The sequence below is a fragment of the Ornithorhynchus anatinus genome, chromosome 3 (genome assembly GCF_004115215.2).
Source record: "Ornithorhynchus anatinus isolate Pmale09 chromosome 3, mOrnAna1.pri.v4, whole genome shotgun sequence".
Lineage (NCBI taxonomy): Eukaryota > Metazoa > Chordata > Mammalia > Monotremata > Ornithorhynchidae > Ornithorhynchus > Ornithorhynchus anatinus.
The window spans coordinates 91,811,041-91,825,371 of NC_041730.1; the positions used below are offsets into that span (position 1 = coordinate 91,811,041).

General features: G+C 47.5%; 1 protein-coding gene across 1 annotated transcript in view; it reads left to right on the forward strand.

Moving 5' to 3' along the window:
* The window catches only part of C9 (complement C9), a 62,936-nt gene extending 53,358 nt beyond the window's left edge, over positions 1–9,578 (forward strand). The window contains exons 10-12 of the mRNA XM_029059065.2: positions 3,492–3,720; positions 7,064–7,260; positions 9,377–9,578. Coding sequence (XP_028914898.1) covers positions 3,492–3,720; positions 7,064–7,260 — 426 coding nt within the window. The 3' untranslated portion in view covers positions 9,377–9,578. The remainder of the gene's footprint in view (positions 1–3,491; positions 3,721–7,063; positions 7,261–9,376) is intronic.
* Positions 9,579–14,331: the final 4,753 nt, after the last annotated feature.

Below are 14,331 nucleotides of genomic sequence, written 5' to 3' on the forward strand. Positions count from 1 at the left end.
AAGAAAATTTCTGACATTGCCGTTCCAAAAGTTACAGTTTAAGGGTAACATTGTTTCCAAGTCGAGCTACTCTCTGAGGTTGAATTTAAAGCTCTGCTTGGAATTTGTCGAAGAAAGTTGTGAATGATTTTTATTGATGCTTACTCTGTGTAGAGCACAGTATTGGGTCCATACTGTAAGCCCGTCAACGGGCAGGGACTGTCTCTATCTGTTGCCGATTTGTCCATTCCAAGCGCTTAGTACAGTGCTCCGCACGTAGTAAGCGCTCAATAAATACTATTGAATGAATACTGGGTGAAGGGCACTCTATTGGATGCCTGGTGTATACAACATACGCTCCTGGGCACAGACTGGGTGCAGAGCACCGTACTGGATGTTAAGCTAATTTTTCCACTCCCAAAAACCTAGTTTGTGCTATAACTAAGATCGGCTTTCCGTCTCAGCTGAATCTTGCGAAATATTTGCAGAACATTTGGAGGGATTTGGAAGAGCAGTGAGTTTCTTGAGGACCTGCAATAGTAACAGTAATAATAATGATGACATCCGTTAAGCGCTTACTATGCGCCAAGCACTATTCTCAACACTGGGATAGATGCGAGGTTATCATCAGGTTGTCCCACGTGGGTCTTAATGCCCATTTTACAGATGAGGGAACTGAGGCACAGAGAAGTTAAGTGACTCGCCCAAAGTCACACAGCTGACAAGTGGCGGAGCCGGGATCGAAACCTAGGTTCCTTTGACTGCCAGGAACTTGCTCTATCCACTAAGCCACTCTGTTTCTCTAGATGCAGTAGATGATCCATACATGCAAACTGTTTTTGTGGGGGAGAAAACGAAGATGCGTGAGTTTTGATGCAATCACCTGAATGCCCTACCCTCATTAGCGCCTATGACAGCGTGGGTCAGTGGAAAGAGCAAGGGCTTAGGAGTCAGAGGTCATGGGTTCTAATCCTGGCTCCACCACCTGTCAGCTGTGTGACTTTGGGCTTAACTCCTCGGTGCCTCAGTCACCTCATCTATAAAATGGGGATTAAAACTGTGACCCTCATGTGGGACAACCTGATTACCCCGTATCTACCCCAGCATTTAGAACAGTGCTGGGTACATAGTAAGCGCTTAATAAATGCCATCATCATTATTATTATTATGACCGTGTAAGCTTCTAACTGTCGTTTATATTTATTTTCCTTCTGTAATAATAATGTTGGTGTTCGTTAAGCGCTTACTATGTGCAGAGCACTGTTCTAAGCGCTGGGGGAGAGACAGGGTCATCAGGTTGTGCCACGTGAGGCTCACAGTCTTCATCCCCATTTTACAGATGAGGTAACTGAGGCACAGAGAAGTTAAGTGACTTGCCCACAGTCACACAGCTGACAAGTGGGTAAGTCAACGCTATTCAATTAAGCTGAATTTAGGGTTTGAAATGTTACCACGGTCTGGGCAAAGAAGTCAGAATGCAAATAGTATCTTATTTCAGTAAGCTCGTTAAGGGCAGGGACCATGTCTGTTAATTCTGTTGTTTTCTCCCAAGTGCTTAGTACAGCGCTCTGCATCGTCTCTATTTGGTGCCAGATTGTACTTTCCAAGCACTTAGTGCAGTGCTCTGCACACAGTGAGCGCTCAATAAATATGATTGAATGAATAATAAATGCTCAATAAATGCTACTGAGTAAGTGATTTCTTGAAGAGGAGGAAGGGGAAGAGGAGGAGGAGAATCCACTCAATTTTGCTCAAGATTTAGAATAAAAATTATGGTATTTGCTAAGCACTTACATTGTGTCCTTAATTCTTTAATTCGATCATATTTATTGAGTGCTTACTGTAGTAAGCAACTGGAAAGTACAATTCCGCAACGAAGAGAGACAATCCCTACCCAACAATGGGCTCCCAGTCTGGAAGGGGGGAAACAGACGTCAAAACAAATGAACAGGCATCAGTAGCATCGATATAAATAAATAGAATTATAGGAATATACACATCACTAATAAAATAAATAGAATAATAGATATGTACATATATGCACAAGTCGTGTGGGGCGGGGAGGGGGGGGTAGAGCAGAGGGAGGGAGTCTGGGCGATGGGGAGGGGAGGAGGGGAGGAGGAAAAGGGGGGCTTAGTTTGGGAAGGGCTCCTGGAGTCTGGGAAGGCCTCCTCTAAGTGCTGGGATAGATACCAATTCATCAGGTTAGACAGAATCCCCGTCCCACATAATAATGTTGGTATTTGTTAAGCGCTTACTATGTGCCGAGCACTGTTCTAAGCGCTGGGTCAGATACAGGGTCATCAGATTGTCCCACGTGAGGCTCACGGTTGATCCTCATTTTACAGATGAGAAGTTAAGTGACTTGTCCACGGTCACACAGCTGACAGGTGGTAGAGCGGGGATTCGAACCCATGACCTCTGGCTCCCAAGCCCGGGCTCTTTCCACTGAGCCACGCTGCTTCTCTAGGGCTCGCAGTCCTAGTAACTCAATGTTTCCCTCCTTAGCTATCACTGGTGAATAGTGCGAGCAAGAGCTTGCGCGGAGGGTGTCTTCTGCAATATCCCAATTTATCTGCCGATGAAATACGCGAAGAGTAAAAAGCACAGGAAGGAAATTACTAATCTAGGAAGTTAAAGTGTGGCCAGAGTTCCACCAGATGAGATATACCAGAAGATGATGGAGTCATAGGGTGGGAACAAGTCCCAGATGTCTGCTTCGAGGTAACTCATTCCATAGAAAGGGAGTTGGAAGGGAGCGGGGGGACCTTGAAAATCTCCAAGAAAGGAGATGTCCCTCTACACTGGGTATGAAACTGTAAGCCCCGATTTTTTTTTTAAATCATATTTTTTAACCGCTTAGCCACTGCACCAGAGAAGCAGTGTAGCTTTGTGGAAAGCGCAAGGGCTTGGGAGTCGGACGTCATGGGTTCTAATCCCAGCTCTGTCACCTGTCTACTGTGTGACCTTAGGCAAGTCACTTAACTTATCTGCGCCTCAGTTACCTTATCTGTAAAATGTGGGTTAAGACTGTGAGCCCCACGTGGGACAATCTGATTACCCTGTATCTGTCCCAGCACTTACAACAGTGCTCGGCACTTAGTAAGCGCTTAACAAATACCATCGTGATTATTTTTATCACTAGGTTCTGTCGTAGATACAAGCTAATCAGGTTGGATATAGTCCCTGCCCCATGTGGGCACACGGAATTAATCCCCCTTTTACAGATGAGGGAAATGAGGAGCAGAAAAGTGGAATGACTTGCCCAAGATCACTTGGGCACACAAGTGGCAGAGCCAGAATTAGAACCCAGGTCCTTGGAACGCCCGGCGCCATGCTCTTTCCACGAGACCACGCTGCTTCTTTATTCTGTGAGCTCTCTGTGGACTGGGATCGTGTCTCTTTAGCGTTCTAGTCTACACTCCCAAGTGCTTAGTAGAGTGCGCTAAACACAGGAAACGCTCAATACATGGGATTGAATGAATGAATGAATTTCCGTGTCTCCTTCACAGCCATCGCCCATATACAATCTGGTTCCAGTTAAAATGAAAGATGCCCAAATAAGGAAGAAAAATTTGGAAAGAGCTATCGAAGACTACATCGTCGAATTCAATGTGTGCAAATGCCAACCGTGTCAAAATGGCGGGACGGTGATGCTGGTGGATGGGGAGTGCACGTGTTCTTGCAGCCTCCATTTTGAGGGAGTGGCCTGTGAAATCCGCAAACCCCAGGTTCATTCAGGTCAGTTGGCTCTGTCTGATAAGAAGCAGCGTGGCCTAGTGGCTGGAGCCCGGGCCTGGGATTCAGAAGGTCATGGGTTCTAATCCCAGCTCTGCCACTTGTCTGCTGTGTGGCCTTGGGCAAGTCACTTCACTTCTCTGAGCCTCAGTTACCTCATCTGTAAAATGGGGACGAGATTGAGACGAGGACTGTCTCCGATCCAATTTGTTTTCGTGCACTCAGTGCTTGGTACGGTGCCTAGCAAGTAGTAAGTGCTTAACAAATACCGTAATCATTATGAATTATAATTATTATTATTATTATTATTAGATCAGTGAATGATGCATTAACCCTCGATTGGTGACTCTTGCTAACCCCGGACCTATTTGGGCAAAATGCAAGTGACGGCCGAGTAGCAAATTATTCATGGAAATGGTTGTTGTATTCCTTAATAACCTAGCAGAACAACATGGCCTAGTGGATAGAGCACGGGCCTGGAAGTCAGAAGGCCCTGGATTCTAATCCTAGCTCCGCCCTATATTTGCTGTGTGGCCTTGGAGAAGTCACTTCACTTCTCTGAACCTCAGTTACCTCATCTGTAAAATGGGGACGAGACTGAGACGAGGACTGCCTCCGATCCTATTTGTTTTCGTGCACTCAGTGCTTAGTACGGTGCCTAGCATGTAGTAAGTGCTTGACAAATACCATAATCATTATGAATTATCACTATTATTATTATTAGATCAGTGAATGATGCATTAACCCTCGACTGGTGACTCTTGCTAACCCCGGACCTCTTTGGGCAAAATGCAGGTGACGGCCGAGTAGCAATTATTCATGGAAATGGTTGTTGTATTCCTTAATAACGTAGCAGAACAACATGGCCTAGTGGATAGAGCACGGGCCTGGAAGTCAGAAGGACCTGGATTCTAATCCTAGCTCTGCCCTATATTTGCTGCGTGACCTTGGGCAGGTCACTTAATTTTCCTGGTCCTCGGTTACCTCATCTGTAAAATGGAGATTAAGACTGTGAGCCCCATGTGGGACAGGGACTGTGTCCACTCTGATTAACTTGTATCTACCCCGGGCTTAGAACAGCGCTTGGCACATAGTAAGTGCTTAACAAGTACAATAATTATTATCGTTATTAATTTTTATGTGCCAAGCACTGAGGTAAATTCAAGAAGAAAAACAGTTCAGATCCTCGTCCCTGTCCCTGAAGGGGCTCACAATCTCAATGATAAGAATTGTGGTATTTGGTAAAAACTCACTGTACTAAGCATTGGGGTGATTACAAGATAGTCAGATAACTACTGCTTGTCTGCTGGGTGACCTTGGACAAATCACCTTACTTCTCAGTGCCTCATTTACCCGATCTGTAAAATGGGGGTGAAGACTGTGAGCCCCAAGTGGGACAGGGACCGCGTCGAACCTGATAACTTTGTATCTTCCCCACCGCTTAAAACAGGGTAAGTGCACATCCCGACTCTGCCCCTTGTCACCTGTGTGACTGTGGGCAAGTCACTTCACTGCTCTGTACCTCAGTTCCCTCATCTGTAAAATGGAGATGAAGACTGTGAGCCTCACGTGGGACAACTTCATTCCTCTGTATCTACCCCAGCGCTTAGAACAGTGCTCTGCACGTAGTAAGCGTTTAACAAATACCAACATTATTATTATTATTAATAAGACCTTAACAAATACCATCATTATAATAATTTTCTACATAGAGCTCACAGTCTAAGTAGGAGGGAGAACAGGGATTGAACCCCCATTTTGTTGTTGAGGGAACCTGAGACACAGAGAAGGTATATGACTGGCCCAGTGTCCCAAAACATACAGGTGGAGGACCTAGGATTAGAACCCAGGTCCACTGACTCCTTAGGCCTGTGGTTTTTTTTGTTTGTTTGCTTTAGTATTTGTTAAGCGCTTACTATTTGCCGAGCATTGTTCTAAGCGCTGGGGTAGACCCAAGAGAATCAGGTTGTCCCCCCGTGGGGCTCACAGTCTTAATCCCCATTTTACAGATGAGGTAACTGAGGCACCGAGAAGTGAAGTGACTTGCCCAAAGTCACACAGCCGACAAGGGGCCGAGCCGGGATTCGAACCCATGACCTCTGGCTCCAAAGCCCGTGCTCTTTCCGCTGAGCCACGCTGCTTCTGTGTCCTTTCCACTAGGCCAGACTGCTTCCCCGAGGAGCAGCGAGGCCTAGGGGAAGAGGGCCATAAGAGTGAAAAAGGAACAACTATAAATTACAAGTTCAAAAGTCCAAACTAGCAATGTTTCGGGGAATAGTTTGGGCGGTAGTGGAAGGAGTAAGTAGCCCTCAAGCTGCTCGTGGATCTCGTTACAGACCTCAGTTATAAAATGTCCTCGATTTTCCTACGTTCTAATTGATTATTGCATGCTCACTGTGTGCTGAGCACTGGGCTAAGCAGTTGGGAGAGTACCAGTGACCTCATCTGTAAAATGGGGATTAAGGCTGTGAGCCCCACGTGGGACAACCTGATTCCCCCGTGTCTTCCCCAGCGCTTAGAACAGTGCTCTGCACATAGTAAGCGCTTAACAAATACCAACGTTATTATGGCAAAGCCGGGATTTGAACCCTTGGACCTTCTGATTTCCAGACCTGTGCTCTATGCACTGTGCCACGCTGCTTCTAGAGTTACAGAATCCAAAGCCTCAGCCTCATCGGACAAGTCCACCACACTTCTACTGGTCTCGCAGAGACCATCCCAAAGCAGACTCTGCTGGCCCACTGGGCAAATATGGGTTTTTTTGGAACTTACCTTCCAATTCCTCATTTCTCTCCCAGATACAAGCACAGGCTGAAGACACCGCTGGGGAAAAAGGGAGAGAGGAGGAGGAGGAGGAGGGGAGGGGGGAGCTGTGCTGCAGGAGCCCAGTAGATGTGGGTCAGAGAAATTTGAGGGGCCTGTGACTCAGTGGCCCCCATTCCAGACTCAGGGTCGCTTCTGTATCGGCACATCTGGCTGCATGTGTCTGGTCTACCCCTCTAACACGGGGCTCGGGTGAGCCAGGATTGGAGGGATTCATTTATTCAATCTTATTTCTTGAGCACTTGCTGCGTGCACGACACCGTACTAAGCACTTGAGAGAGTACAACAGAACCATAAACGGACACATTCCCCGCCCGCAACAGGCTTCCAGTCTAGAGATGGAAACAGACAGTGGTTCTGGGCCTTATCATCGCCTGCCTCCGGTCCCTCCGGTCAGAAAATCAATCCCAGGGTCATGGGTTTGCCCCTGACCCGAGTCCGTCCTCCGAGAGAGCGGTCTCCGGGTCCACAGGCGGGAATGCTCTAACGCTCGTTCGTCCTCCGTCCCCTTCCACCGTGACAGCCGTCGTCGTGGACGGGACCTGGAGCTGCTGGTCATCCTGGTCGCCGTGTATGAAGGGAGAACGGTCCCGGACTCGTGGGTGTGTTAACCCTGACCCGGAGCAGAGGAGCAGGCCCTGCCAGGGTGCTGATGTGGACAAAGTCTACTGCGAGGATGAGGATGAGGAAATTGTGGGGCCGACGCCCCGGTCCTCATAGGTAGGTGCCTCTCCACCCGGGAGGGCTTTCGTGGGAGCGGGAGGGAGGAGGGATGATGCCAACCAGGCCTTGGAGACGTCTCGCTTTGGCCAGACTCAACTGCTATTCCATTTCCATGTCGTTATTGCCTCCATTTATGGAGTGATGACTCGTTGCAGCTGAGCTAGGGTTTACGGAATGTACAAAAACCGAAGAATTTGTGGACAGTCCCTGTTCACAAGGAGCTATCTCTGGGTAGCAGAAAGAGAAACAGAGGAAAATTAAATTTTAAAACATCCAAACTAACCCCAATCACTACTCCACCCTCCATTCCCAGTCCAAAGACAGTAAGATCTCCTCCAGGATATGAATAATTTTCCTCTTCCACGTCCTCTTTCTCCTTCTTCTTCTTCTTTATCTTCTTCTTTTTCTTCTCCTTCTCCTCCTCTCCTCCTCCTCCTTCTTCTTTTTCTTTATCCTCTATTATTATTAATATATTATGGTAATTGTCAAGCACTTATTTTATGTCAAGCACTGTTCTAAGCACTTGGGCAGATGCAAGTTGATTAGGTTGGACGCACTAATCCCTGTCTCACAGAGGGTTCACACCGGCTTCCCCCTCCACCTGCTTCAGTTAGGATGCAGAAGGGACTCGGTTGACACAACGATGACCTCTGCGCTCTTGAGTCCCCAAATTATTTGGCTCCATTGGTGAGGAGCTCAACCCCTGCTCTCTGTTTCACCTGCCCTTCCTAAACACCCCGCTCTGTCACCCAGCTCCTCTGGAGTACAAAAGGAACACAAAGCTTCTGTCTGTCGCCAAATGCACTCAGACTTTCCTCTCAAACAAAATGGCACATGAAAAACCGGAAGGGTTGATTCCATTTCAATTCAGTCCAGTTCCAGGAGTCTTTTGGGCTAATACCCAATTTCTTAAAAGCACGGCAGAAAATCACAGGCCTCTTTCGCCAGTTTCCTCTCGCTTACGGCTGAAAATTCAGTTGAAAAGGAAATACTCCCATTCCAATTTATCCATGGAGAAGTCGGATTTGTAATCGGTCTAGTAGCGGGGCCTTTAGGAATGGTGCAGATAACCACAGAATCTCTTTTGAATTTCGGAACGGTCAACAGCTTGTAGATTATTTTGTTGTGACCCAAGACTCTTTTGGAGTCTAGTGAAAGTTCTCTGGAAGCAGCATGCTGGAGAGGGAGTAGAGTTACTTAGGGGACAGAGCCTGAGTCAGAAGAGTCAGAATTAATAATAATTATTATTATTACTATCGTCACTAATATTATAGTCAGAAGACTATATAATAATAATAATTATCGTCACTAATATTATAGTCTTCTGACTATATATGTAACTATATATTATTATTACAAGACTATAATATTAGTGACAATAATAATAATAATTGTGGTATTTGTTAAGCACTTACTATGTCCCAAACACTGTAATATCTGCTGAGGTAGATTCATGATAAACTATTCTGCACTTCTCTAGCACTTAGTACAGTATGCCACACTAAGTGGTTTCAATAAATACTACTAATATTACCATCACTACTAGCATCACTGCTATTCCTAATAATTATAATAATTATGGTACTTATTAAGTGCTTACTGTGTGCCAGACACTTGGAGTAGAAACAAGTTAATCACCTTGGACACAGTCCCTGTCCCACATGGCGCTCACAGTCTGAATCCTCATTTTACAGAGGAGGTAACTGAGGCACGGAGGAGGGAAGTGACTTGCCCGAGATCACACAGCAGACAAGTGGCAGAGCCAGGATTAGAACTGGGGTCCTTTTGACTCCCAGTCCCGGGCTCTATCCATTAGGCCACACCGCTTCCCTACTATTACTACTGTCCGGTGTTTAGTACAGTGCCTGGCACAACGAATAACAAATATCACAATTATTAGTATTAGTACTGCTACTTCAGATCTAGTCCCACCTTACTTGACTCCCGATTTGCAGTGTGACCTTGACCTCACCCCCTTCGTGCGGCTTACTCTCCTCACCTCTAAAATGTGAACAGTGACCCCCGCTGCTCTATAGCTCCTAGGAGCATTATAAAGATACTTTGGACTCTAAGTTCAATTTCAGATCGATTTAAGGTGTTGTTATTTTGACAGGTGATGGCTCCGGGTTTGATAGAAGATAATACAATCTTCAGGGAGAGCCTGCAGTTCTCAGAAATTCTTTACTAAATCAGAGTTCCCCTACTGCAGAGACAGCAGGGAAGCAAACTCAAACCGTCTCTTCAGCTGGAGAGCAAAATACAAATAAAAGGCAATAAACTTGTTAATGGAAAGGGAACGGCGGCGTCCGCCAGCTGAATTGGCGTTTTTCTTCTTCTGTTTCCGTCCGAAGCTCTGAGTTGAACTCCGGGGTCCAATCCCGGGCAAGATGGAGTTCTTGGCTCTACAGGTCTAGACAGGTTATTTGGTACAGGGGCGCTTTAAAATGTTTGACTGCTTGCCGGGCCAGATAAGACTGGTATTTATGGAATTCTCGCTATGCCTCAAACACTGCGTAAACACTGGATTCTGCCTGCAGTAGATGATGGGAAAAAGACCCTCCCCACAGTAGACACCAAGTACGATGCTCTGCCTGCAGTAGGAGCAAGGACTGCGCTATCGTTATTAATTATTTTTACTTATTGAGCACTTGCTGTGGGCAAAACACTGTACTAATAATAATGTTGGCATTTGTTAAGCGCTTACTATGTGCAGAGCACTGTTCTAAGCGCTGGGGGAGATACAGGGTCATCAGGTTGTCCCACGTGAGGCTCACAGTTAATCCCCATTTTACAGATGAGGGAACTGAGGCACAGAGAAGTGAAGTGACTTGGCCACAGTCACACAGCTGACAAGTGGCAGAGCCGGGAGTCGAACCCGTGACCTCTGACTCCGAAGCCCAGGCTCTTTTCCGCTGAGCCACGCTGCTTCCCACAAAGACTTGGGAGAGTACAGTATCACATCAGACACATTCCCTGGCTATACTGTAGAGGCGAGGAGAGTGCCCTGCCCACAGTAGGCGCTTAGCACAGTGCTCTGAGTACTGTGCTCTGCCCAGAATGGATGCCCAGTACAGTGTTCTGTCCACAGTAGGCACCATGAAGAGTGCCTATGTGCCAAGAACAGTGCCCTGGCCCAAGTAAATAAATGGTGGTATTTATTAAGCGCTTACTATGTGCAAAGCACTAGTTCTAAGTGCTGGGGATACAAGGTGATCAGGTTGTCCACGTGGGGCTCACAGTTTTAATCCCCATTTTACAGATGAGGTACCTGAGGCACAGAGAAGTGAAGTGACTTGCCCAAAGTCACGCAGCTGGCGAGCGGCGGATCCGGGATTAGAACCCACGACCTCTGACTCCCAAGCCCGGGCTCTTTCCGCTGAGCCACGCTGCTTCTCTAAGTAGAATTCGTATCAATGTCCATCTCCCCATCTAGACTTATTATGGGCAGGGATCGTGCCTGTTCATTGCGTTGTCTTCTCCCAGGCAGTAGCACGCATTCCATAAATATGATCGACCGATCGATCGATTGAAAGGCACGGAGTTAACCATCAGGGCATCCCTTTGTGCTACGGTGGGAACCTCAGAAGTTACAACAGGTAGACACGTTCCCTGGCCAGACGGAGTTTAGAAATGGAGATGGGGAGGGGTAACCCAGCCCTGCCCCAATCCACAGCTACCGTGCCTCCACCCGGCCTCGAGCTGCCCCCCGGCCCGTGCCAGGACTGACCGCCCGCCGCGGGAGCCGCCGGAGACGCAGGGTGGGAGAGGCGGTGGCCGGAGCCGCGAGGGAACCGGGAGGGCCCAACAGCTTTAGAGCCCAAGAAGAAACGTATCGGACAGGAAATTTAGACTGCGGGCCCGTTATTGGGCGGGGATTGTCTCTACCTGTTGCCGAAATGTACATTCCAAGCGCTCGGTCCAGTGCTCTGCACATAGTAAGCGCTCCATAACTACTATTGAATCAATGGATGAAATCAACAGACGCAGGGTTTGGTGCAGGAAGCCTGGAAATGAGTTCCACCAGACTGACACAATAATAATAGTAATTGTGGTATTTGTTCAGTGCTTACTATGGACCAGGCACTGTAGTATACTATATATATTTATAGACATATATATATATAGTATATATATACTATGGTATACTATTCTATACTCTCCTATTTGAGAAGCAGCGTGGATCAATGGTAAGAGCACTGGCGTGGGAGTCAGAATTTGTGGGTTCTAATCCCAGCTTCCCAACTTGTCTGCCGTGTGACCTTGGGCAAGTCACTTCACTTCTCTGTGCCTCAGTTACCTCATCTGGAAAATGGGGTTAAGACTGTGAGCCCCACGTGGGGCAACCTGATTACCTTGTATCTACCCCGGCGCTTAGAACAGCGCTTGGCACATAGTAAGCGCTTAACAGATGCCATCGTTATTATTATTACTAAGTGCCGGGGTGGATACAAGCAAATTGAGTCGGGCACATCCCTGTCCCACACGGGGCTCACAGTCTCAATCCCCATTTTACAGATGAGGTAACTGAGGCACAGAGAAGTGATGCGACTTGTCCAAGGCCATACAACGGACAAGCGGCGGAGCTGGGATTAGAACCCATGACCTTCTGACTTCCAGGGTCATGCTCTAGCCACACCACCATGCCGCTGAGTACACTCTAGATATCAGCGGAGTGCGTCTACGGTCACCAGTCGGTCAGTTAGTCAATCTTATATATTGAGCACTCACCGTGTGGGGAAGCACTGTAGTAAGCACTTTGGGAGAGTACAATATAACAAGATAACGGACGCATTCCCTGCCGCAGCGAACGTACGGTCTAGAGGGGGAGACAGACATTAATATAAATAAATAAATTACAGATATGTGCGTGAGTGCTGTGGGGATGGGGGGGGGGCGGTGATGAATAAAGGGAGCAAGTCGGGGCGATGCAGAAAGGAATGGGAGACAAGGAAAGGAAAGCTTAGTCGGGGAAGGCCTCTTGGAGGAGATGAGGCGGGGAGAGTAATTGCCCGACGGCTATGAGGAGGGAAGGCATTCCAGGCCAGAGGTTGGAAGTGGACAAGAAGTCGGCAGTGCGATAGATGAGAGAGAGGTACAGTGAGAAGGTTAGCATTAGAGGAGCAATGTAATACTCCTCACACTCTAAGTACCAGTAAAGTGCTCCTCACATTCTAGGCACCAGTTCAGTGCTCCGCACACTCTAGGCATCAGTACAGCACTCTGAATACGAAAGGCACCAGTGTAGTCTTCTGCAACCAAAAGTTAATGTTGGTATTTAATGTCGGTATTTGTTGAGCGCTTACTGTGTGCCGAGCACTGTTCTAAGCGCTGGGGTAGACACAGGGGAATCAGGTCGTCCCACGTGGGGCTCACGGTCTTCATCCCCATTTTACAGATGAGGGAACTGAGGCACAGAGAAGTGAAGTGACTTGCCCACAGTCACACAGCCGACAGGTGGCAGAGCTGGGATTCGAACTCATGAGCCCTGACTCCAAAGCCCGTGCTCTTTCCACTGCGCCACGCTGCTTCTCCAATTTATCCAAAGTTATCCAATTTAGTGCTTTGCACTCAGTAGGTGTCTGATTTAGTGCTCTACACACAGTAGATGTTATTGCTATCGTTCTCGTCTGTCCGTCTCCCCCGATTAGACCGCGAGCCCGTCAAAGGGCAGGGACCGTCTCTGTTACCGATTTGTACATTCCAAGCGCTTAGTACAGTGCTCTGCGCCTAGTAAGCGCTCAATAAATACTACTGAATGAATGAAATCCTCTCGAATGGATGAATGAGAGGCAAGGTAGTTCTCTAAAAATAATCCTCCTTCAACCATCACCTGACTGCTGGTTTTCTAGTCCACTGAGGTTAACTGATTGGTTCGCAACATGGCTAAAATCCACCCTCTCCTCTCCATCCAAACTGTTACCACACTGATACAAAGACTTATCCTATCCCGCCCTGATTGCTGTATCAGCCTCCTCGCTGACCTCCCTGCCTCCTGTCTCTCCCCACTCCAGTCCATACTTCACTCTGCTGCCCAGATCATCTTTCTACAGAAACGTTTTGGACATATTTCCCCACTCCTCAAAAAACCTCAAAAAGCTCTAGTGGTTGCCCATCTACCTCCACATTAATCAAAAGCTCCGCACCGTTTGACTCAATCACCTTGCCCCCTCCTACCTCACCTCGCTACTCTCCTACTACTACTAATAATAGTAATAATGGCATCTGTCAAGCGCTTACTATGTGCCGAGCACCGTTCTAAGTGCTGGGGTAGATACGAGGTAATCGGATCGTCCGACGTGGGGCTCACGGTCTCATTCCCTTCAGTGACCTCATCTGTACACAGTCTCGTTCTCTATTTTACAGATGAGGTCACTGAGGCACAGAGAAGTCAAGTGACTGGCCCAGAGTCACACAGCTGATCGGTGGCAGAGGGGGGATTAGAACCCATGACCTCTGACTTCCAAACTCGGCCTGCACACTTCACTCTTCTAATGTTAACCTTCCTCAATCTCAATCTCCTCTATCTCGCCGCCGACCCCTTGCCCACATCCTGCATCTAGTCTGGAGCGTCCTCCTTCCTCAAATCTGACAGAAAATCACTCTCCCCCCTTTCAAAGACTTATGGAGGGCACATCTCCTGCAAGAGGTCTTCCCTAACTAAGCCCTCCTTTTCCTCTTCTCCCGCTCCCTTAGGCGTCTCCCTGACTTGCTCCCTTTATTCATCTCCCCTTCCAGTCCCACTTTACCTATGTGCATAACTGTAATTTATTTACTTAGATTAATCTCTGCCTCCTCCTCTAGACTGTAAGCTCACTGTGTGCAGGGAATGTGTCTGTTTATTGTTATATTGCACTCTCCCAAGTGCTTAGTCTAGTGCTTAGTACAGCGTGGTCTACTGGCTAGAGTATGGGACTGGTAGTCAGTAGTCAGAGGGACCTGGGTTCTAATCCTGACTCAAGCATTTGTCTGCTGTGTGAGCTTTGACGAGTCGCTTAGCTTCTCTGGGTCTCAGTTCCCTTATCTGTAAAATGGGGATTAAGACTGTGAGAGTCAAATGGGGCCAGGACT